Source organism: Notamacropus eugenii, chromosome 2 (genome assembly GCF_028372415.1).
Source record: "Notamacropus eugenii isolate mMacEug1 chromosome 2, mMacEug1.pri_v2, whole genome shotgun sequence".
Lineage (NCBI taxonomy): Eukaryota > Metazoa > Chordata > Mammalia > Diprotodontia > Macropodidae > Notamacropus > Notamacropus eugenii.
The window spans coordinates 115148111-115172401 of record NC_092873.1 but is presented as its reverse complement, the minus strand read 5'-3'; the positions used below and the strand labels follow the sequence as shown (position 1 = coordinate 115172401).

Here is a 24291-nt window from a genome sequence, read left to right as displayed (position 1 = left end):
GGACAAATGGAAAAGGAAGCACAAAAACCTAACTGGGAAAGTTGGACAAATGGAAAAGGAAGTATAAAAACAAACTGGAGAAAATAACTCCTTAAAAGTAACAATTAGACATATGGAAAAGGAGATGGAAAAGTTAACTGAAGAAAACAATTTGATAAAAATTTGAATTGGACAAATAGAAGCTAATGACTCTATGAGACATCAAGAATAAGTCAAACAGAATCTAAAGAATGAAAAGATAGAAGAAAATGTAAAATAGATTCAGAAGAAAAAAATCTAAGGATTATTGGTCTACCAGAAAGTCATGATGAAAGAAAGAGCCTGGACAATATCTTTCAAGAAATCACCAATGAAAACTGCCCAGAGGTCCTAGAGCCAGGGTGCAAAAGAGTCATTGAAAGAATCCATGATTCACCTACTGAAAGGGTTCACAAAATAAAAACCCCAAGGAATATCATTGCCAAATTTCAGAACTATTAAGTGAAGGAGAATATACTGCAGGCAGCCAAAAAGAAACCATTCAAATATCACGAAGCTACAGTCAAAATCACACAGCATCTTGCAGTTTCTACATTAAAAAATCAAAGGAATCAGAATATGATATTCAGAAAGGCAAAGGAGTTGGGACTATACAAAGATCAATTACCCAGAAAAGCTGAGCATAATATTTCAGGCAAGGATACGGGCATTCAATGAAATAAGGGATTTCCAGATCTTCCTGATGAAAAAGTCAGAGCTCAATAGAAAATTCAATCTTCAGGCACAAGTCTCAAGAGAGGCATAAAAAGGTAAACAGGGGGAAAAACCTTGTTATTCTATATGGGCAAACTGTTTACCTCCCTATAAGGAAAGAATACACTTGTTAATCTTGAGAATTGTATATTTATCGTGATACGTAAAAGGGATATACATAGATAGAGGGAGTGGGTATAAAGTAAATGATGTGATGATAAAAATGTGATATAAGTATGGAAAGGGATTGTAACAGGAGATGTGAAAAGGAGGAAGCTCAAAATGGTAAATTAAATCACAGGAAGAGGCACAAAAATATATTACAGTAGAGGGAAAGAAGGGAGGGAGATGAGCATTGTTTGATATTTACTCTTATCTGATTTGGTTCAAGGAGGGAACAACAAATTCAGTTAAGCATAGAGATCTAACTAGCTCTATAGGCAGTAGGAGGGGCAAGTGGAAAGAAAATGGAAGGGAGGACAAAAGGGATGGAAGAAGTATTAAGCATAAAGTGGAGTAAAACAGAGGGGAGCTGAAAGAAGAAAGAGAAGACTAAGGGAAGCAGTGGTCAAAAAGTAAAACTTTATCGTGGAGTGGAAGGGAGACAGAAGAACTAAAAGCACAAACTGGGGAAAAGAGGTTGGAGGGGAAGACACAGATACTAATCATAACTGTGAACATGAATGGGATGAACTCTCTCATAAAAGAGGGACAGATAACAGAATGGATTAAAAACCATAATCCAACAATAAGTTACTTACAAGAAGCACATTTGAAACAGGGGGATGCACATAGGGTAAAGGTAAAAGTTTGAAGCAGAATATATTGTGCTTCATCTGATGTAAAAAAGTAGGGAAAAAAATAAAAAAAAAAGTAGGGGTACCAACCCTAATCTCAGACAAAGCAAAAGTAGAAATAGATCTACTCAAAAGAGATAAGGAAGGAAACTATATCCTGCTAAAAGGCACCATAGACAACAAAGCATTATCATTACTAAACATATATGCTCCAAGTGGTATAGCATCCAAATTCTTAGAGGACAAGTTAAGGGAGTTGCAGGAAAAAATAGATAGCAAAACTATACTAGTGGGGGACCTCAACTTCCCCCTCTCTGAATTTCATAAATCTCACCTCAAAATAAGCAAGAAAAAAGTAGAAGAGGTGAATAAAACTCTGGATAAGGTAAATACAATAGATCTCAAGAGAAAATTAAATGGGAGTAGAAAGGAATACACCATTTCCTCAGTGGTACAAGGGACATATACAAAAACTGATCATGAACTAGGGCATAAAAACCTCACAATCTAGTGCAGAAAGGTAGAGATAGTAAATGCATCCACCTCAGATCAAAACACAATAAAAATATGTAATAAAAGACCATGGAAAGACAGATAAAAATAAATTGGAATCTAAATAATGTAATCCTAAAGAATGAGTGGGTTAAACAACAAATCAAAGAAACAATCAACAAGTTCATTAAAGAGAATGACAATAATGAGATAACCTACCAAACCTTGTGGGATGCTGCAAAAGCAGTTCTTAGGGGAAGTTTCATATCTTTGAATGCCTACATGGATACAATAGAGAGAAAGGAGATCAATGAATTGGGAATGCAGCTGAAAAATCTAGAAAAAGAACAAATTGAAAAGCCCCAAGAAAATATCAAATTAGAAATACTGAAAACCAAAGAAGAGAATAATAAAACTGAAATTAATAAAACTATTGAACTAATAAATAAAACTAAGAGTTGGTTTTATGAAAAAACTAAAAAAATTCATAAACTTTTGGTCAATTTGATTTAAAAAAAAGATAGTAGAAAACCAAATTACCAATATCAAAAATGAAAAGGGTGAACTAATCTCCAATGAGGAGTAAATTAAAAGAATAATTAGAAATTACTTTATCCTACTGTATGCCCATAAATTTGACAATCTAAATGACATTGATTATTTAAAATATATATACATATATATATATATATATATATATATATATATAAATTGCCCAGATTAACAGAAGAGGAAGTTGAATACTTAAATAACCCCATCTCAGAAAAAGAAATCGAACAAGCCAACAATGAACTCTCTAGGAAAAAACCTCCAGGGCCAGATGGATTTACAAGTGAATTCTACCAAACATTTAAAGAACAGTTAATTTCAATACCATATAGACTATTTGGGAAAAATGGGGAAGAAGGAGTCCTACTAAATTCTTTTTATGGTATAAATATGGTTCTGATACCTAAATCAAGAAGAGCCAAAACAGAGATAGAAAATTATGGACCAATTTCTCTAATAAATATAGATGCAAAAATTTTAAATAAGATACTAGCAAAAAGAATATAGCAACTTATCATAAGAATAATACATTACAATTAGGTAGTATTTATACCAGGAATTCAGGGCAGGTTCAATATTAGGAATACTCTTAGCTTTATTGATCATATCAACAACAAAACTGACAGAAACCACATGATTTTCTCAATAGATGCAGAAAAAGCTTTTGACAAAATATAACACCCATTCCTATTGAAAACACTGGAGAGCACAGCAATAAATGGAGCTTTTCATAAAATAATAAGCAGTATCTACTTAAAACCTTCAGTAAGCATTATATACTATGGGGATAAGCTGGATGCATTTCCAATAAGATGAGAGGTGAAATAAGGATGTCCATTATCACCACTATTATTCAATATGGTACTAGAAATGTTAGCTGTAGCAATGAGAAGAAAAAGAAATTGAAGCAATTAGAATAGGCAAAGAAGAAACTAAGTTATCACTCTTTGCAGATAATATGATGATATACTTACAGAAATGCTAGGGAAGGTGGCCTAGCCCTACCAGATCTCAAATTGTTGTATAAAGCAGCAATCATCAAAATCATTTGGTACTGGCTAAGATACAGAGGGGTAGACCAGTGGAATAGGTTAGGTACTCAAGACTCAGTAGTCAATGAATATAGCACTCTAGTGTTTGATAAACCCAAGGACCCCAGCTTCTGGGATAAGAACTCACTTTTTGACAAAAATTGCTAGGGAAACTGGATAACAACGTGGCAGAAACTAAGTATAGACCAATGCTTGACACCATACACAAGAATAAAGTCCAAATAGGTACATGACTTAGGCATAAATATTGATTCTATAAACAAATTAGAGGAGCAAGAAATAGCATATTTGTGAGATTTACGGAGAATGAAGACATAAAATGGATAATATTGATTAAATTAAATGGTAAAGTTTTTGCACAAACAAAGCCAATGCAAACAAGATTAGGAGAGAAGTAGAAAACTGGGAAAGAATTTTTGCAACTAGTGTCTGTGAAAAAGGCCTTATTTCTATAATATATAGAGAACTCAGTCAAATGTACAAGAATACAAGTAATTCCCCAGTTGATAAATGGTCAAAAGATATGAACAGGCAGTTTTCAGAGTAAGAAATTAAAGCTATCTATAGTCATATGAAAATATGTTCTAAATCACTACTGATTAGAGAGATGCAAATCAAAACAACTCTGAGGTACCACATCACACCTATCAGATTGGTTAACATGACAAAAGAGGAAGATGATAAGAGGAAAATGGAAAGCAATTTGGACCTATGCCCCAAGGGCTACAGAAATGTGCAATCCCTTTGAGCCAGCTATATGGCTTCTGGGACTGTATCCCCTAGAAATCATAAAAATGGGAAAGGGTTCCACATGTACAAAAGTATTTATAGCAGCTCTCTTTATGGTGGCCAAAAACTAGAAATCAGGGAAATGCCCATAAATTGAGGAATGGCTGAATTAATTGTGGTATATGAATGTAATGAAATACTATTGTGCTATAAGAAATGATGGACAGAAAGACTTCACAGAAGCCTTTAAAGACCTATATGAACTGATACTGAGTGAAAGGATCAGAAGCAGGAGAACTTTGTACAGAGCAACAACCACAATGTGCGAGGAACTTTTCTGGTAGACTTCATTGCAGTACAAGGACATAAAAAATTCCCAATGGATTCATGAGCAAAATGCCTTCCACATCCAGAGAAAGAACTGTGGAATTGGATCACAGGATGAAGCAGACCATTTTCTTTTGTATTATGATTTGTTTTGTTTTATGATTTCTCCCATTCATTTTAATTATTCTATGTAACATGATGAAGGTGAAAATATGTTTAATAGGAATGTATGTGTAGAACCTATGTAAAATTGTGTTCTGTCTCAAGGAGGGAGTGAGGAAGGAGGGATGGAGGAAAATGGGGGAGAGAAGGGAAAAAATCTGAGATATATATGGAAGTGATTGTGGAACACTGAAAACAAATAAAATGATTTAATGAAAAAAAAGAAAATCTGACTTTCAAATATAGGATTCAAGAAAAGCATGACAAAGTAAACAAAGTTAAATATGTAGGGTTGATATCTACAAAATAAAAGTAATGGGTGAGAGAGGAATGTAGTGGGAGAAGAAGAAAGGAAGAGGAAGAATGGATCAAATTATCTCACATAAAAGAGGCAAGAAAAAGCTTTTACAATGGTGGGGAATAAGGGGGAGGTGAGAGGGAATGAATGAATCTTACTTCCATGAGATTTGACAGGAGGGAATAACATACACAGTCAATTGGGTATGGAAATATCTCTCACCTTGCAGAAAAGTAGGGAGGACATGGATAAGAGAGGTGGGGATGATAGAAAAGAGGGCAAATGGAGGGGAGGGGAATCAGAAGCAAATGCTTTTAAGGTGTCTTTCACACCATGACTATTATGTAAGTGTTTTTTATGACTATACATGTGTAACTTACAGCAAATTGCTTGCCTTCTCAATGAGAATGGGTAGGGAAGGAGGAAGGGAGACAATGTAGAACTCACAGTTTTAAAAACGAATGTGAAAAATTGTTTTTACATGCAACTAGGAAATAAGACATAGAGGCAATGGTGTATGGAAATCTATCTTGCCCTACAGGAAAATACAAGGGAAGGAGATAAGTGGGCATTGATAGAGGGAATGGCAGATTGGGGGAAGGGATAATCAGAATGCATGCCATCTTGGGGTGAGGGGAGGGGAGAGATAGGGAGAAAATTTATAATTCATAATTTTGTGGAAGTGAAAGTTGATTTAAAAAAAAAACCTGTAAGGACTTACATTAGAGGGTGCAAAGTGAAATGTACGGTGTACAAAATAAACAACAATGTTTTGTGACAATCATCTATGAATGATTTAGCTATTTTTAGCAATACAATGATATAATACAACTCTGGAGGAGTTATGATGAAAAATGCTATGAGAGAAAGAACTGATGGTGTCTGAATACAGACTGACAAACATTTTTTAATTTCTTTATTTTTCTTGAGGTGTGTTATTTTTAGGGGTATCTACGTTTTCTTTCACAACATGACTATTATGGTAAAGTTTTCATGACTACAAATATATAAACTGAGGGGAAAAATAACTTCACTGGCTTCCCCCTGACCAATGCTAATTTTCAAGGATTCTTTTTCTTCCCTTTGATAATGGATCTCCTTTTCCAGTTGGCTGACTTTGTTTTCATAATATAGTTTTTTCTTGAATTGTTCTCATTAAAAATTTTTTCCCTCAATCTCTCTTATTCGATTTTTATAGTCTTTTTTAAGTTCTTCTGTGAAATCTTTTGGGGGCAGGTGAACATTTTACATTATTCTTTGGGTTAGGAAAGGGGTTTTTTACTTCAGTATCCTCCTCTGAAGATGAACCCTGCTGTCCACTGTTCCCATAGTAACTTTCTACAATTGGGTTCTTTCTCCTTTGCCTGCTAATTTTTTTTTTTTTTTATTTGTAGCAGCTTACTATTGCAATTACTTCTAGTCCTAGGGAATGGAGGATGGTGCCTCTTGCCTCAGGTCCTTCTTCAGTTCTCTCCCCAAGAAATCTGCCCTCCTGTAAGTGCCCACAGGAACTGCTTCTGCATTCACTGGTCAAGTACTGTTTTTTTTTTTTCACTCAGTTTCATGTTTTGACATCACAGCTCGGTCTAACTTCCCTTATCAGCAGAGGTTCCCTCAGTCTTTCCCCACTCAGACCCCCAGCTCTCCACACTGTCTGGAAGGTGAAAATTCCTGTATCTGGGACTAAGACTACTTCCCAGTACAACTAGATCCAGAACTCATTGCTTGCTGTTTCAGTGGAACTAACACAGGTGCTTACATTTCATAGGAACCAATACTTGGGTCCTGGGATTTTTCTTGGGATCTTTTCTGGTTGTCCTAAGAGGACCACTGTTCTGCCCCTCTTGTTCATTTTTTTCACCACTCTATGCTTGTCCGGAGGTGCTATTTTGTCTTGTTTATTGGGAAAATTTGGAGAGCTTGCTAATTACTGACCTACTTTGCCATTTTCCCAGAATCCTCTCCCAAAATCAGAAAACTTTCTTCTCTTTCATATCAGTATTTTTTTTTGTAACTTAGGGCAAAAGAATGAATCTCTCAGATTGCAAATTTAGGCACCAGTGATCTAGTTGAAAGTAGCTAGATAGTGCAGTGGATAAAACACACCAGGTTGAAGTCAGGAAGATGAGTTAAATCTATGCTCAAATTTTTACTAACTGTGTAAGTAACCCTGGGCAAGTCACTTAACCCTATTTGTCTCATTTTTTGCATCTGTAAAATGCTGTGAGGAAGGAAATGGTAAACCACTCCAGTATCTTTGCAGAGTAAACCTCAAAAGAGTTCATGAAGAGTCAGACACAACTAAAATGACTGAACAACAACAACAAAAAAAAACCAACCTCTAGAGGAAATGTCTAATAAGAACAAAGTCTTCACATACACCAAAATATTTTGATAATACTTTTTTGGTAACACCAAGATATTGAAAACAAAATAGATATCTATTAATTAGGAAATGGATAAACTACAGTATATAAATGCAATGGAATATTATTGTTCAAATAAACAATATGATGAAAAAGAAGTATGTGATGATTCACATCATGTGATATAGACTAAAGTAAGCAGAACCAAGAAAACAAGATAAAATTGATTACACTAATGTAAATGAAAAGAATAATTATAAATAAATCAAAATAAATGTTGTAAAATTCCAAAAAAAAAAAGCATAACCCCAAAGAAGAGTTATAAAAAGGTATTCCCCACCCTACTCTTAGTCCATAGGTATGGTAAATGGCATGTGTGTTCAGACTTTGGGAATATATTGATACTTTTTCTCTTCTTCATTTTCTTTTTCTTCATGTGTTGTATTGTCATATTGGATGACATATCTCTGGTGTTGGGAAAGGGAAAGTAATGGGAAAAAATCCGGTGATCATAAAAAAGATTCCAATAAAATGCATTAAAAAACAAAACAAATAAACCAAATTAACATTAGAGATGAATGCTGGCAGTCTCATTTTATATGCTTTTGAGGAACTCCTAGGTTATTTTCTTTTAAAAAATTAATGAGCCAAGGAATGTTTAATACTGTTGTTCACATTTATAGTGGATCTTCATCTAAATTGCTCAGAAATCTGTAGAAAACACTGATCGTATTCACAGGAAATGGTTCTTTTTGGTGGCCCATTTTTATCTTTCAAATCAAATAAAGCACAATATTCTGAAATAAGAATTCTAACAAAGGCACTTACATAAGTTTAAGAAATGTCCTCTGGTCTATTTTCCCTGATGCAGTTGCAAGAGTTCAGTTTACTATCTTGGTTCAATGGCTAGAAGGCTTTGTTCACCATGATCCTTCCTGGCTGGACCCCCTCCCTAGTTCCTGCAGGCTTCTCCCTATCTCACTGTGTCAATATGGGAAGAAAAATCCTTTGGATGTCCCTACCGCTGCCCAGTCTGGTGATCTTCCTCAATCTTCACTGGAATGGTTGTACTACAGAGATTGGCTAGACATTTTTATTTTACTCTGTCATCTTTACTGGCCTTTTTCTCAAAAGGTCGTAATGTGAATGCATCTTTCAGTCTTGGGATCAAGAAATTCAAATTTAGAGTTAGAGAAAAGATCAATTTAGACTTTTCTAAAAAGAACAACGAATAAAGTATTAGGAAGATTTCTTTTAAAAATTGTGAATTTTTTTCCTGCTTGCAATATGTGACTTCCAGAAAACTAATGATCGCAGAAAATATTTCAATTTCCCAAGTATATGGTGATATTCCAAATATCTCACATTCCACATTACCTAATCTTTGCTGTTTCTATTGTTGACACCATTAAGTAGATCTTTACTGAGTTTAAATAACACCTGGCATAATTGTAAAATGACAACTCCAGAAATGTGATCTGTTCCTTTGTAGAGACATGTCATTGAGGATCTCTTTAAAGGCATTAAGTACACAGGATCTCTTTAATAGCATTAAACCTACAACTGACATATACTGAGGTAAGGGGATTGCATACTTTTTTAAAAATTATTTTTAGAGCCATCTCATATTGGCACATATAAGTAGCTCTATGTATCATATCATCCAGCTGCAAGTCATCATCACAAAATCAAAAATGAGGAAGTGGACATAAGACAATGGTGCAAAACCAGACTCAGTATTTGAAAGAAGCAAGGATCGTATCTGTATACACACACATATATATACACATACACATATATACAACACATACATACATACATGCAGTTCATGCCCAAAGATTGGAGATTACATCAATCATTTTGGAAAAGCAGAATAGGAACCCCTAGCTTTCTTTATTGCTTTATTCCTGCTCTTAATCTTCTAATTTGTTTCTTGACTTAGATCTGGCATCTTTATCTACTTATCCTTGTTAGTTTCTGGCAATGCTACTACTCATGAGTAAAACAATAGGATTTTACATAAATGAGATAATAATGAAGGATTATTTGAAGTGGGGAAATAATTATATTATTTCTTCCCCAAAAAATAATAATAAAAATATCCACAGAATGCATAATTCACTTCCCCTTAATGATTTTTGGAAACCTGATATTATACTGAAATTATTTCTAACAGGTTATTTTAGTTTGGCTTTCCCATCTGAAAGAACCAATGATAATAACTGAACAAAAACTAGGCAGCAAAATTTGAATTAAATTGCACAAGAAAAAATAATAATATTTCCATCGGTTTTAAATTGCATGGTTTTTAAAAGCTATAATATTGATGTATATAATATTTATGTGTATGTGTATATGCATGCATATATGTATTTTGAACTGCCCTTAAAAAAAGCAAATTTTCTTCCTGTGAGAGTTAATATAAGTACTGGAAACAAATAAAATTCCTTAGAAACTTACTGTGGCAAATACAGTTAGTTGGATAATCAAGTTAGCTAGTGACTTTCCTGTGATTATAAAATAATAGGATAGATGTCTTCCATGCCTCATACACTAACTCTGAAGGAAATTCCAAAAGAAGATATCCAGAAATATTTTATAAGATGGGAGATGAGAAGTAGGGAGGGAAATGTGCTTGCAGTATTTTCTAATACTTTATATTTTGGGATAGATACTCTTATTTTATTCAATTTAACCCAAAAGGTGTCCACTACATACAAGTTACTGCTCTATATCCTGTGAATACAAAGTCAAAAATGAAGCATTTTGTTCACATAATGAGTTTACATTACAATAAGGCAAATAATATACATACTGAAAGACAGATATAGAAACTTACAAAATTAGCAAGTATAAGGAACAGTGAGGAAAGGCTGTGCAAGAATTGGAACTTAACCTTAGGTGTTGGGAACTTAACATTGAAGAAAGTTAGAGGTTTCAACAACTGTAAGCGTGGGCATGTGGGAGGTGGGGTCAGGCAGAAGATGCATGGCCATGTATTTGTAACAGCACATAAGTCAGTTTTGTTGAAACATAGAATGTGTGAGTAAAAAAGTTGTGTGTGTATGTGTGTGTGTGTGTGTGTGTGTGTGTGTGTGTGGTGTTTGTCTGTGTATCTTTCTTCTAGACATCCTCCAAATCTATACGGTAGTAAGAGATTGGTTTCTAAGAGACTCTCTTTTCTACCCGTCATTGTTCAAATTTATAAAGCAACCATAACCCTAACTTCAGCCCAATTTCATAGTTCATTTACTTTGCATGTCACTAGTTCTTAGTAATTTGGAAGAGCCCTCTGTGCAAAGAGGCTACTGAAAATAATGTATAGTATTTCTTTAATTACTCATATCTTTTGACCACTTCCCTAGCTCTTATTACTTGTATATACATACATATATATGTGTATGTGTATGTATATATATATATATATACACGTATACACAAATTCCTTATATATTATTTAAGACAGACCTTTCATATAAAAATCATCTCTTTAAAAATTAACTTTTTAGATTTTATGCAAAATGTTTAAACTTTATATAATTAAATAATTGCATAATAACAAAATAAAATAACATAAATCTATATTTAATATATAACATATAAATATATAATAATATATTAATTATAATTAATATAATAATACAATTAATACATTATATAATAACATATTATGTAAATACAAATACATAAATAAATAATTATATAATTGTTGATTTTGTGTTTATGAGATATTCTATATTATTTCTAATGCAAATCTTTTCCCTGCCATGGTGTCAAAATATTAAAGCTTGCTATTTGACACTAATGTTAATGTTTTCATATTTATATAATTTATATATTTCATGTTATTATTGTATAAGTTATAACATGCAGAATTAAAGCACTTTCTGTCAGACTACTTTCCAATCTTCCACAAAGAACTTACTAAATATGAAATCACTTAACTATTAACTTCTGTTCTGAGGTTAATTCAACACTAGATTATTGCATATATTTATTTTTTAATTATGAATTTGCTTATGTGTTCTATATTTCCTACGTATTTCTTTAGATTTAAATACTATTGGAAGATAGCACTGTGTCAAGTTCACATTCTTGCTTTAGCCTTGATATTATTGGGAAAGTTTCCAGTGACCTTCCACTGCAAATTTGCAGCCATTTTAAGTCATCACAACAAAGGACAAATAGTAACAACAAAACTGCAAATAATATTACTTTTAATTTAGGATTAACATTCTTATATTGATGAAAGTTGTGTTTATTCCTACATTTTGTAATGTTTTATGTAACTACTATATTTAGTGACAGACTATTATTTATTGACATAATGATCTAATTGTATTTTTATTGGTATAATTTATATCATATACTTTTCTTAATGATGAATTACCATAGAATGCCTGGCATATCCAAATATATAAAATATATTAATATTGTTTCTTTACTAATATATATTTATATTTTGGAACTAAAATTGTAGTAAGTCTTCATTTACTTTCTGATTAGTTTTTCAGGTCAGTTATTTTTTCAATGAAACAGCTCCCATTTTCTTCTACTTTTCCACTGTTTTGATTTTGTTTTATTGTTTCTTAATGTTTCATAAAGTCATTAGAATCCAATTGCCCAATTCTAATTTTTAAGGAATGATTTTCTTCAGTGAGTTTTTGTGCCTCTTTTTCCATTTGTCCAATTCTACTTTTTTAATGAGTTCTTTTTTTAAGTGAATTTTGTTCCTTTTTCCCATTTGTTTTAAGCTGTCACTTTCTTCAATATTTTTGTGCCTCTTTTAACCAAGCTGCTAATTCTGTTTTCATTATTCTTGTGCATTACTCCAATTTCTTTCCCCAAATTTTCATCTACCACTCTTTTTTCTTCAACGCTTTCAGGAATTTTTGCTGTTCTTGGGTCCAATTAGCATTTTCCTCTGCGGTTTTGCTTGTAACTGTTTTCACATTGTTGCTTTATTCTAAGGTGATGTCTTGGTCTTCCCTGCCACCACAGCAACTTTTTTATACTCAAGGTTTTTCTTTGTGTATGTGTATTGTTGTTTTTGTGTGTACATTCTCCCAGCCTGTTGTTTCATATTAAAGCTTTATACTAAAGCTATGCTCTGCTATACTGTTCAGGTTGGCAGCTGTTGTATCAAACTTCAGGCTTTTTTATACAGTTATTTTCAGAGCTAACTCTGGAAGACTGCTCATTTTGCTTCCAAATGGTATTATCCTGGGAGAGGTGCTATAACTGTTTATCTTTTCTACGTTTTTTTATTTTTATTTTTATTTTTATTTTTTGCCCAGGAAGTAGCCATGCTCTTCTGAAGCTACAAGTACCAGCACTTTACTTATCACTGAAACTGTGACCAGGGTTCCTGCCCCTTGTGACAGATTACAAACTCTCTCCTCTACCCTGTGATCCAGAACTAAATATAGACAATATAATTGCCAATCAGTGCCAGCTGCACCTAACATTGGCAAGGCATCCCTTGTAATCCCTTTCTGACCAGGTGTCCAAACCCACTACTGTCTAAAGGCTCAGAGCTCCCAAAGTTCCTGCTGCTGTTCTGGCTGCCTCCAAGGTCCACTGCTGGTGCTCCTTCCATGCTCTAAGCTTGAATTCAACACTCCTGTGTTGAATAACCTCTCCTGAAGACATAACCTAATTTGTTTTAGGCTGGATAATTATCTTCCTTTAACCTTCTGTTGGCTGTTCTCCAAAATTTGATTCAAAGCACTATTTTAAAGTTGTTTGGAGAGGAATGTTGCCAGGGTGCAGCTGGATCCTAGTCTGTACTCTCTCATCTTTGCTCCAAGTCAGTGCTCATTTAAAAATATACATATATATATATATATATATATATATATATATATATATATATATATATATATATATATATATATATATATATATATATATATATATATATATATATATATATATATATATATGTAATAGAAGGGGGATGAGGTATAAGTTGCCTGGAAATGTATGTGGTAAGGTTAGATTATGAATGGCTTCGAAATTCAAATTGGGGAGTTTATATTTGATCCTGAAGATCATAGGTAGCCATTAGAGTTTATTAAGTAATTGGGGTGGGGTGACATGGTGGGACCTGTGCTTTTGAAATATCACTTTAGAAGCTGAGTAGAGGGGAATCAATTGTTACACGATTCGGTCAGCGATACAAACAAAAGTCCAAAATAAAGTGGCTATATTGATGACAGTAGGTGAATGAATATATTAAACATCTCTTTTTCCCCTGAAAAGATATCACACAGACTGAACAACTCTTAGGTAAGAATTAAAAGGAGAGAAAGGGAAACAGAAGTGAGAAGATACATTTTGGCTATTCCGCAATTCTGCGTACGATCTATCTTGTGGTCGACTGTAATCAGTGTACCTTCCTCCACAATAATTTAATAAGCAATGAAGAAAAAATAAACTTCTCTATTGCTATTGATAGCCATTCTTCTTGTCACTCAGACCTGCCAAATTGATACTGTTCTCAACTCCTCACTTTCAATCACCCCACAATACACCGCCAAACCTTGTTTCAACTTTTGCATCTCTAATCCATCTTTCCTTCTGTCTGCTTACACAGTGACCATGCTAGTTCAGACCTTCCTGGTCTCTCATTTGCACTATGGAGATAGAATCAAAAGCATACAAATAATTCATTCGTGAAGTAACTGAGACTCAGACTCTCCTAAAGATTTGAAGTCAGGGTCTTAAACTCCAGATCAAGGGCAGTTTCTACTGTACTATGTTGCCTCTTGTTTATCATGATTCCCTTATAATAGGGCTTCACAGGAAGTAGACAGACCAGTTTTCCATGTTACATTCAACTTCAGTTAACTGAATATCTCTAAGCAAGATGGTGGAACATGTTAATGAACAGTACTACTTGGTGCCATCCCTTGTCATAATTAATTCTTGAAATTCTTTACATACAATTTTTAGAAAGAAAAAAAGTTACTGTGTGTGACTGACTCACCTTTTAAATAAATAGGCAATAAAGTTCATATTGACTAATGCACAGAGTCCATACATACACACACATTCTTCCCCCACTCTAGATAATAATGTATCTTTTCTTCATTTGATTCTTGCAATGGTGTTTCAGAATGATATATCAATTAATTCATGAATTTCCAATGTGTGAGAATTCTTTCCATTGTTACAGGAAATAACTGGTCTACAATTCATTGCCTTAGTACATTAGGTGGGTGGGCCTTGTCCATCTTCTCACTGCTAGTAAGAGACAGGAGTGCTCCATATCTACGCAAATATGTATGTATACAATTAAAATCCAACCTTCCAAAATAAGCCTTCCCCAACTCCTCTTAATTCCAGTGTCCTCCCTCTGTTATTGCCCCTGCCCCCATTTATCCTAAATACAGCTTGCATCCTCCCCCATTGGAGTGTAAGTTACTTGAGGGCAGAGATGGTTTTTGCCTCTTCTTGTATCCCTAGTGCTTGGCACATAAGAGGTGCTTAGTAAGTATCTGTTGTTTTATTGCTTCTGACTTTGAAGCGAGAAAGAGTCAAAATAAAAGCATGTTTCCTAATGCATATATATACATGTATAGATATGTAATTACATACTTATGTACATATATATACCTATATTTATATTTTATCATACATCTATATCTTTGCCTACAGCTATATTTCTACTTCATCTGCATCTGCATTTATATCTGTATCCACATCTTCTTCTACAACTTCATCTTCACCTGCATTTATGCCTGCATCTACATTGACATCTATGTCTATACTTACATCTATATCTACACATATGATTGCATTTGTATGCACATATCCATATGTATCTACAGTTACCTCAACATCTGCCTCCACATCTACTCCTATACCTCTGCCTACAGCTACATCTATGACTGTATTTATCTGTATCTAGTTTATATAGCACCATGATAAGCCTGACAGACACACCTAGGTTTGGAATCAGGAAAATCTAGGTCTCCAGTTCCACATCTGATGCACACTGTGAGAATCTGGGAAAGCCTTTCATTCATTCAGTTTGTATTGGGCAGCTCTCAGACTATACTTTTCAGGGAAGGTGCTGATCTGTATTGGTATAGAGAATTCCTCACAGGAAGCTACCTCCAGCAATGAAACCACAGGTCTACCCCATCCCCCATTCTCTATGCACAATATAAAAATACATATGTGTATGGACATATATTAATATATAATACATATAAATAATGTGCCATTTTATATGTGTACCTACACACATATTATGCACAAATACACACACACATATATATAAATGTAGCAATACAATAGATGCATAAAATTCTCTTCTGTGGTTCCACAGTTATCTCCATACTATGAATTTAATTCAAAATTTCTTCCATTGTATATTTTATTTTGGTCACTAGATGGCATCCTGAGACAGTAAAACATTGCATAATAGTTTATAAACTATTAATTAAGATTGTGTGTTGTGAAATATACAGAGTAAAGACCGGATAATTTCAGCAAATAATTACAGATGCAAGCGTCATTTTACTTATTGAGACACAAATTATCAGGGGTTCCTTTTTTGAGACTGATTATTGAATGATTTTATGATATAAGGTATGTTTAATGATAAAAGCTTAAAATCATAATATGCTAGAGATGCATAGATATAACATGACTTAACCTCCTACCACTCCTTCTGCCCCAGTTTTTATTTGTTTTTGCTGTCAAGAATACTGCCCATAGAGTAACTAAGTGACCTACCCACATTCACAAAGCATATGATAGAACCTGAAGTTAAAACCCAGAATTCTGGCTCCCTCTCCCTTCAAAGAAGTCATCCCTAAAAGCTATGGCAAAGTAAAATTTTAATTTGTAGCAGAAGTAGTGAAGGGAACCCTTGAACTACTGTGTTGGAGCAAACTTATGGCAATGAGAGACTTCTTCTACTCTGGTGGACAGAATTTTACCCCTTCAAGTCCTTATTAGCACAAGTTGTTATTGACTTTGGCTGTTTTTTAAATGAATTATGATATATGAAACAAATCATCAAGTGCTACATAAATACTATTATCATCATCACTATCACCATCATCATCATCATCATTTAGGAGTGCTTCATTGAGTAAAAAAAAAGTAAATATATTTTTGTCTGGGCCAATGCATCTTTATATCAATGCAAATCATCTGTATCAATGGACCTTACTCTTTTAGAGTCTCCAATTTGGGGCAGGTTATGTTTTTTTCCATCACATCAAGATTCACATCTCATAGCTTTTGAATACCACAATTGGTTATGGGAATCAGCTTTTGAAGTATCATTTCATCACCCAACTTTAAGATCCAAGCTACCAAGTCTTAAGCAGATTTTACTGGTTGAGATGAAAAAGAAGGCTTGATTAATTTGTGGCTAGACTTTCAAACTTATCCTTCATTCTATGGAAAATGGGGACATTTACACAACTTTGAAGACAGGTTGAAAGATACAATCCCTTACCCAGAAGAATATCAGATTTAATAGTTGTCCCACCCTAGAAATTATCTGTTAAGCCCCCAACACTCTCAGCAACCAAATATTGCAAATCAGCCTACTTCCCTGTTCTTCTTATATTTCAGTATTCCCCTAAGTCTTATGCCTCTTTTCTGTTATAAAAATAAGCTCTGTAATTCATTCCTTTGTCATTAATTACTGAGTGATTAATTGATACGACTTAATGGTAACCTTTTGATCATTACTATTAAATCATTATTTACTCAGAAGCTTTGTACCTCAGAATTCTTTCCTATTTTAGATAATTTGAACAGTTGACACCCAGATGGGACCTGAGAGATTGACTCCAGGCTTCCCTTAGTGACCCTCTTTGAGGAATTTCCCTGAGAGCTCTCACACTAAGGGACTTCCTTGAGAAGGACAGCCTTGGAGGCCTGTACTCTCCTCTGGACTGAATCATCCCTTCTGAGCTAAGGTAAGAGCCTATTTTGAGGAGGAAGCTACCAAAATTTTTTATTACTCTTCAGGGATTGTTATTCTTTCAAGTTTAAAGTAAGTCTTCACTTTGGAGAAGAAAAGGCTTTTTACGAGAGGAAGCTTCATTCACACAATGGGGAAGAAAGAGCTTTATTGAGAAAGTTTTTTGTTTTTAAATTAGAGAAAGTTTCCCCCCCATACTAGTGGGGAAGAAAAAGGATTTTAGAAAAAAAATTTTTCTTCTCCACTAGTGGGGAAAAGGCATTTAAAGAAAAAGATTTTAAAAATGGAATCTCTAAAATCTTTCTGTAATTTACTTAAGAATCTTTTTAAAAAGCTGAATATGAACCAACTAAAAATAATGGAACTTTGTGAAAAACTGGTTTTAGTTATTGCTGCAAGTAATTTAAAAATTATTGGGTTAAATATTTTGTTTGAAGCTATGTTGTTATTGTATGTCAGAAAATTCTATCAGTATTTGTATGTACGAAGGGATAATAACAGCACCTACCTCCCAGGGTTGTTGAAGGAATTAAATGTTCCTAAAATGCATAGCATAATAAGCAATGTTTAAATGTTGATTATTGTTTGGGAGTTGAGATTAAATAACATATCAAAGATAATAATAACATGAATTATTTTCTAAGAAGAATAAGTTCAGATTTTATCTAAATGAATAGATATCCGTTAAGCTTCTAATTTTCTTGTATTGTGGAATTTGGAAGGGTATGACACATGATAGAAATGGAAATTCTTTTCAAATAGAAAAATATACTTTTAAAAACATACTGTTATGTGAAATTTTTCTAAATTATCACAAAATATTATTAGAGAAGCCATGTCCCTATTGCATTATTAAAATGAATGTGATAAGTTTTTAAAAAAAGTTTAATAATTATGCGCCTTTTGCCTTAAATTGTTATGATTTAATAAGAGGTTTGAAGACACCCTAATCTTCAACCAGAGTCGTGCTCTAAATTTGTGACTGTGTTTAAGCAAAGTTACTTTGAAATGGACTAACTTGATGGCATTTGAATAAAGTAAGTTTGTTATTTTATGAATTGGACTGCTGAAAGGTAGCAAAATTGTTAAAAAAGAAAACAAACCTCATAACTATTCACTGTGTTATATTTTCCTCTAAACTAGTCTCCTAAAGGGAAAGATTTGGGTCTTACCATTCATAACTACCATATAATGTAAGCTAGTAAGTCATTCGAGTAATAACTGAACTATAACACAAAACATTCTAAAGTACTACAGAAAGAAGGCCTCTAAAATTCTTTAAAGCAATCTTTAAAAACTAAAAAATAAAATCTGGCAGGTGGTAAACATATGCACACATGTTTGTCTGCATATAGATATGTAGGTATATACATATGTGTGTGTGTAAAACTATTATCACTAGATGTATGAACTATTATTACCTCTTTAATTGACTGTTATTACTCCTTTTCGAGGTTTTAAATGTCACTGGAAGAAATTTTTTTAAAAATGCCAAAGGAGATAACATATATGACTTTCCCTGTAACATAATTTTAAAATATATCTTACAGAGTTATTGTCATGTGACAAGTAAGGAGTTCTCTTGCATTTTGAATGTTTTTAAGAAGCTGTTAAGGCAGGTTACTTCCCCTCTTGATATGACTTGATGACAAATGTTATAGAATGTGAAATATTTAATGAGATGTATTGTGTTTTAAATTAAGAAAATAATAATAATGTTAAATGACTTACCGTTGGGAGAAAGGCACAGCAAAATTTTCCTAAGAGAACTTTGTGAGGTTCCTTTAGACTTCCTACTTGACCTGTTAAAACATAAGACCTTAACCAGTGTTGCTGACAGTGCTCTGAAACTCTGAAGTGCAGCGGTTTATTTGTGTGTTTCTTTTATTTTAGACTCAAATGTCAGAACACAGAAGTGCAGTAGTTTAAAGAATTAGGATGTCTTCCAGCCAAAATAGGAAATTTATGAGTAAAACCTTTAAATAATAAGTGAATTAGAAATCCTGAAAAAATCAAAAGAGTGATTTTAAAAATTGAAAGTAAGAAAATCATTGAACTAACAAATAGAATTAGGAGTTAGTTTTATGAAAAAAACCAGATAAATCACTGGTTAAATTGATTTTTTAAAAAGGAAAGAAAAAACAAATTATTTGTAAAAAAAAAAAAACAAATTAAAAGGGTGATGCTACTGCCAATGATGATGAAATTAAAACCATTATTAAGAGCTATTTTTCCTACATACCAAGAAATCTTAACACTCTAAATAAAATGGAGGAATATAAAAATATAAGATGCTCAGATTGACAGAGCAGATTGAACACTTACATAACAAGCCACCAATGATCTCCCTAAGAAAAAATCACTAAGGACCTGATGAATTCACAACTGAATTCTGCCAAACATTTAAATAATAATTGATTTCAATACTATATAAACTGTTTATAAAAATAGGCAAAGAAGGAGTCTTACCAAATTCCGTATATGTATATGCATATATATATATATGGATGGATGGATGGATGGATGGATGGATAGTGCTGTTACTTAAACCAGGAAGAGAAAAAAAAGAAAGGGAAAAAAATCTATAAACCAATCTCCTTAATAAATATTGAGACAAAAAATTTTAAATACAATATGACTTAAGAGATCACCCTAATATATCATAAAGATCATGCACTAAGACCAGTTAGAATTTATGTCAGGAATACAGGGCTGATTCAATATTAGGAAAACTATCAGCATAATATACCCTATCAATAACAGAAGCCAAAAGAATCATATCATTATCTCAAAAGATGCAGAAAAAACTTTTGACAGAATACAACACTCATTTGCAATTTAAAAAAAAAAACAGCACTAGAAAGCATAGGAATAAATGGTTCATTCATTAAAATGATTAATATTATCCATCTAAAGCCATGAGGAAGTATCATCTGCAATGGGGATAAGCCAGAATCTTTCCCAACAAGAACAGAGGTGAATCAAGGATGACCATTATCACCACTTTCAATATTGCACTAGAAATGTTAAGTATAGTAATAAAAGAAGAAAAATAAATTGAATGAATTAGAATAGGCCAGGAAACAAAACTATCATTTTTGCAGATGATATGATGGTGTGTCATTTGGATTAGAAAGTCCTAGAGAATCAACTAAGAACTAGCTGAAACAATGAACAACTTTTGCAAAGTTTCAGGAAATAAAATAAACCCACATGAATCATCTGAACTCTTACATAGTACCAAAAATATGCAACAGAAAAAAATGTGTCAAAGTAATTGTGTACATGAAAGAAGAAAGATACAAGCAAATCTCAGTTTCATAGATAACATGTTTTAAGTCAATGGTTTTTAATATGACAGCTGCACACTAAAAATACATATTTTGACAACGATTTCAATTGGTTTTTCCTTTATGGTCTTTTTTAAATTTCATACATTTAAAACATTCTGAAACTAGGTTAATTGGCTTTACCAGAATGTCAAAGGGGTCCATGATATATACTGAAAGCATAAAAAAGGTTAAAATGAAAGCAGTGTAAAGTAAAATCTGCTTCTGAAATGCCTGACATCTCTGTGACTAGAAGTCCTGACACCAAATTGCTGGTGTTGGTGAAAAAATGCAAAGCCAAGATGTGGTCATTTAAGTCAAAAGTCTGATGAACATGATTTTGTCAAAGTGGAAGACTTGCCCCTTAAACTGATCATTTATTCTGAGACAAACTTAAGGCAGAAAATGGCAGCAGAGGAACAGAGTAACCATTTATCTGAGGAAATATTAACCATGACTCATACTGAAGAACTGTCTTGGGACCCTGAGACCCTGAAAGAACCTGAGACTGTTGCAGTTTGAAATGTAAGAATTTTGAACTGCTTGCTTTCCTTTGTACCTCCACCAACGTATATCTTCCTGGGTCACGAAATAAATTTGTTTCCATCTGTGTTTTTAAAAAAAATGGGGGGAGGGAGCCACGATAGTGGAGCAAAAGTAGGGGCTTGCTAGAGCTCTTCCCCCAAACCAAGCCATATACCTGTAAAAATGACTCTAAACAAATTCTGGAGTTCTGGAACCCAAAGACAGAGTGAAGCAAATTTCCAGCCCTTGACAATTTAGAAGGTCAATAGGAAGCATCTATCATGCTGCTCTGGGATCAGAGCACATTCCAGCTTGGACTGAGAAGGCACAGATGGGACCTGAGGGGGACTGATGGGGAGGTGGGGACTGAAGCACTGGCACCTGTGGTAATTTCCAGACTTCACAACCCCAAAACACAGGGAGCAAATTGGAAAGTCAGTGGAAAAAACCTGTGGGACTCGTGTGAGACAATAGAGTGGTTCTGCCCCAGGCCCAGGGCAGTAGAGGGAGTGGAAGATCCTGAGGCAGCTTCAGCAGCAGGAGGGACAATGGGAGCTGCTGTTTCTGGAGCTCTAGGACCACAGATTGTGGGAGGATCAAGCAGCTGACAGCACACCCTCTCCACCATTGGAAGCAGAGAATGACCATGACAAAGAGCTCAAAAGTAAAATAATTGGCTAGGGAAATAAGTGAAAACAGAGAAAAGAATCAGACTATAGAATCTTACTTTGGTAAAAAGAAAGACTAAAATACACAAACAGAAGAAGACAACAAGGTCAAAGTTCTTACATCAAAAGCCTCCAAGAAAAATGTGAACTGGTCTCAGGCCATGGAAGAGCTCAAAAAGGATTTTGAAAAATCAAATAAGATAAATAGAGGAAAAATTGAGCAAAGAAATGAGAGTGATACAAGAAAATCATGAAAAATGTGTCAACTGCTTGTTAAAGGGGACCCAGAAATGCTGAAGAAAATAACACCTTAAAAAATAGACTAACCCAAATGACAAAAGAGATCCAAAAAGCCAATGAGAAGAAGAATGCCTTAAAAGGCAGAATTGACCAGATGGAAAAGGAGGTTCAGAAGCTCACTGGAGAAATAATTCCTTGAAGATTAAAATGGACCAGATGGAAATTAATGAATTTATGAAAAATCAGGAAATTATAAGACAAAACCAAAGGAACAAAAATAAAATCAGAATACTTTTCAGCCTTTTCTTTCTGCATGTATGCCAGTATTTCTCACAGAACTTGATGTGTAGTAATCACTTAATAAAATTATGTTAATCAACTAATTAATTCACTCATTCATGGTAGCTAGATAGCATAAACAAAGAGAAATGCTAAGATCCATAACATATAAGTTTGAATCCTACTATAAGAACAAGGTGTGTAACTCTAGGCAAGATAGTGCCCTAGTTCAATATCATGCCCAGGTGCACCTTTTAAAATATAAAATTTCAGACTCTAGAAACAGTTAAAAATTTTATGATCTTGCTTTGTTATTCATGAGTTTTATCTACCTATCTTTTTCAGATTTCATTTATTCCTATTGTTCCCATTAAAAGTTTGTAGAGGTCACTTGAAAAACATAAACTTAGTTTATAGCTAGAGAACATCTTAGTCCCATTTTTAAGCTGACCAGACCTGACCTGTAAGCAGAAAATCTTGGATGCCAAAATCATACAAAATAGTCCCTTCCTCTATGGTTAAGAATTGGGGAGGTGACTTTAATTAATCCTCTGGAGAAGGAAAGATATTTTTAATAACCTGAGGCCTCTATCCTTTGGTTAGACTTTGATTCTGTTCTATACCTCTTAATGAACTATGTGCTCAAAAGATTGAAAATAATTTGAAAACTGATTGAGCTCCTGCTGTGAGATCTCCTAAAAAGTCTTTAACACCTGTCCTCCCTGAAAAGGAAATGAAAATTTGAATGTCTTCTTGGAAAGGTTGTTGTAAGATGGGAAAAAATGAAACAATGACCTTGGATGCCATGGATTTGGAATGAGGGGACTAAGGATAAAATTCTGACTCTGCTTCCCTATGTTCTGTATTTTACCTCTAACCTCTATCCTTCTAGCTCTAAGTCCTATGACTCAGTGAAAAGAAACTCATTTATTTTTCAGATATGGCCCCCAAAAATGTCTTCTTCTGTTTGGTTGCTACAACTTTCTGGACTGTTTCAATTATAAAGGTAGGAGCTTTGTATTATCTGATTTGTTTTCATGTTGCACAAAGTAGGCTGACAATTATGACAAATTCACATTCAACCAAAACAAGATAACCAAAGAAGACAACTGGATCATCAATTCTCCTGTGCCTAGAGCTCTAGGTATAAGTAACATGGAGGAGGAACATATTTCTTCTTCAGGGTGATCCTTGACTCACTATTGCAGTGCCTCCCTTCTGCATGGGTCCTTTCCATACCTGACCATTTCTGCCAACTCCACAGCTCTCTGAGACTCAATTTCCTCCAAGATCTCTATGCAGTGGGATCTTTCTGTGAGACCTCCTACCTCTCTAAAAGCATAATGGAGGTCAAGAGCATTGCCTGCTCTTTTGCAACTTTGGAGAATGAATACCCTCTTACCAATCTGAGCCTCTGAGCAATAAAGCTTCTCCTATGTCAGAATTCTTAAAGTTTTCATTCATCTATCTACAAAGGATCTCATCCCACAACTTTTGTTGAATTCCTAAATAACTATCACTGATCCATTGCACTCAAGAGGATACACATTTAAATCTTCTCTAGATATTTAGTATCACAGAAGACCTTCTAATTCACTAGAAGAAATCTTTTAAAATGTAAAAAATAAGAAAAAGAACTCTAGTAAAAGTCACTTTTATGCTTAGCTATGAAATATAATTTATATATGTACATATGTGCTATATTTGTTACAGCATATGTGTGTGTGAGTTACTATCTATGAGTATTCATAATGTTATAGACTTACTTCTGAAAGAGCAGAGACTGAGACT

General features: G+C 33.8%; 1 protein-coding gene and 1 long non-coding RNA gene across 4 annotated transcripts in view; one reads left to right on the top strand and one right to left on the bottom strand.

Moving 5' to 3' along the window:
- Positions 1–24291, bottom strand: part of LOC140526299 (uncharacterized) — a 109075-nt gene that overhangs the window by 13719 nt on the left and 71065 nt on the right. The window contains exon 3 of the long non-coding RNA XR_011974308.1: positions 2241–2299. This is a non-coding gene — a long non-coding RNA (uncharacterized lncRNA). The remainder of the gene's footprint in view (positions 1–2240; positions 2300–24291) is intronic.
- The window catches only part of LOC140526298 (serotriflin-like), a 39085-nt gene continuing 31623 nt past the window's right edge, over positions 16830–24291 (top strand). The window contains exons 1-3 of one of the 3 annotated variants that reach the window (XM_072642426.1): positions 16831–16963; positions 17281–17454; positions 23439–23506. In XM_072642426.1, the coding sequence (XP_072498527.1) occupies positions 23441–23506 (66 nt within the window). In that variant the 5' untranslated portion in view covers positions 16831–16963; positions 17281–17454; positions 23439–23440. Of the gene's footprint in view, positions 17455–23438; positions 23507–24291 lie in introns of all 3 variants that reach the window. The other 2 variants (XM_072642427.1, XM_072642425.1) reach the window with 2 other exon arrangements.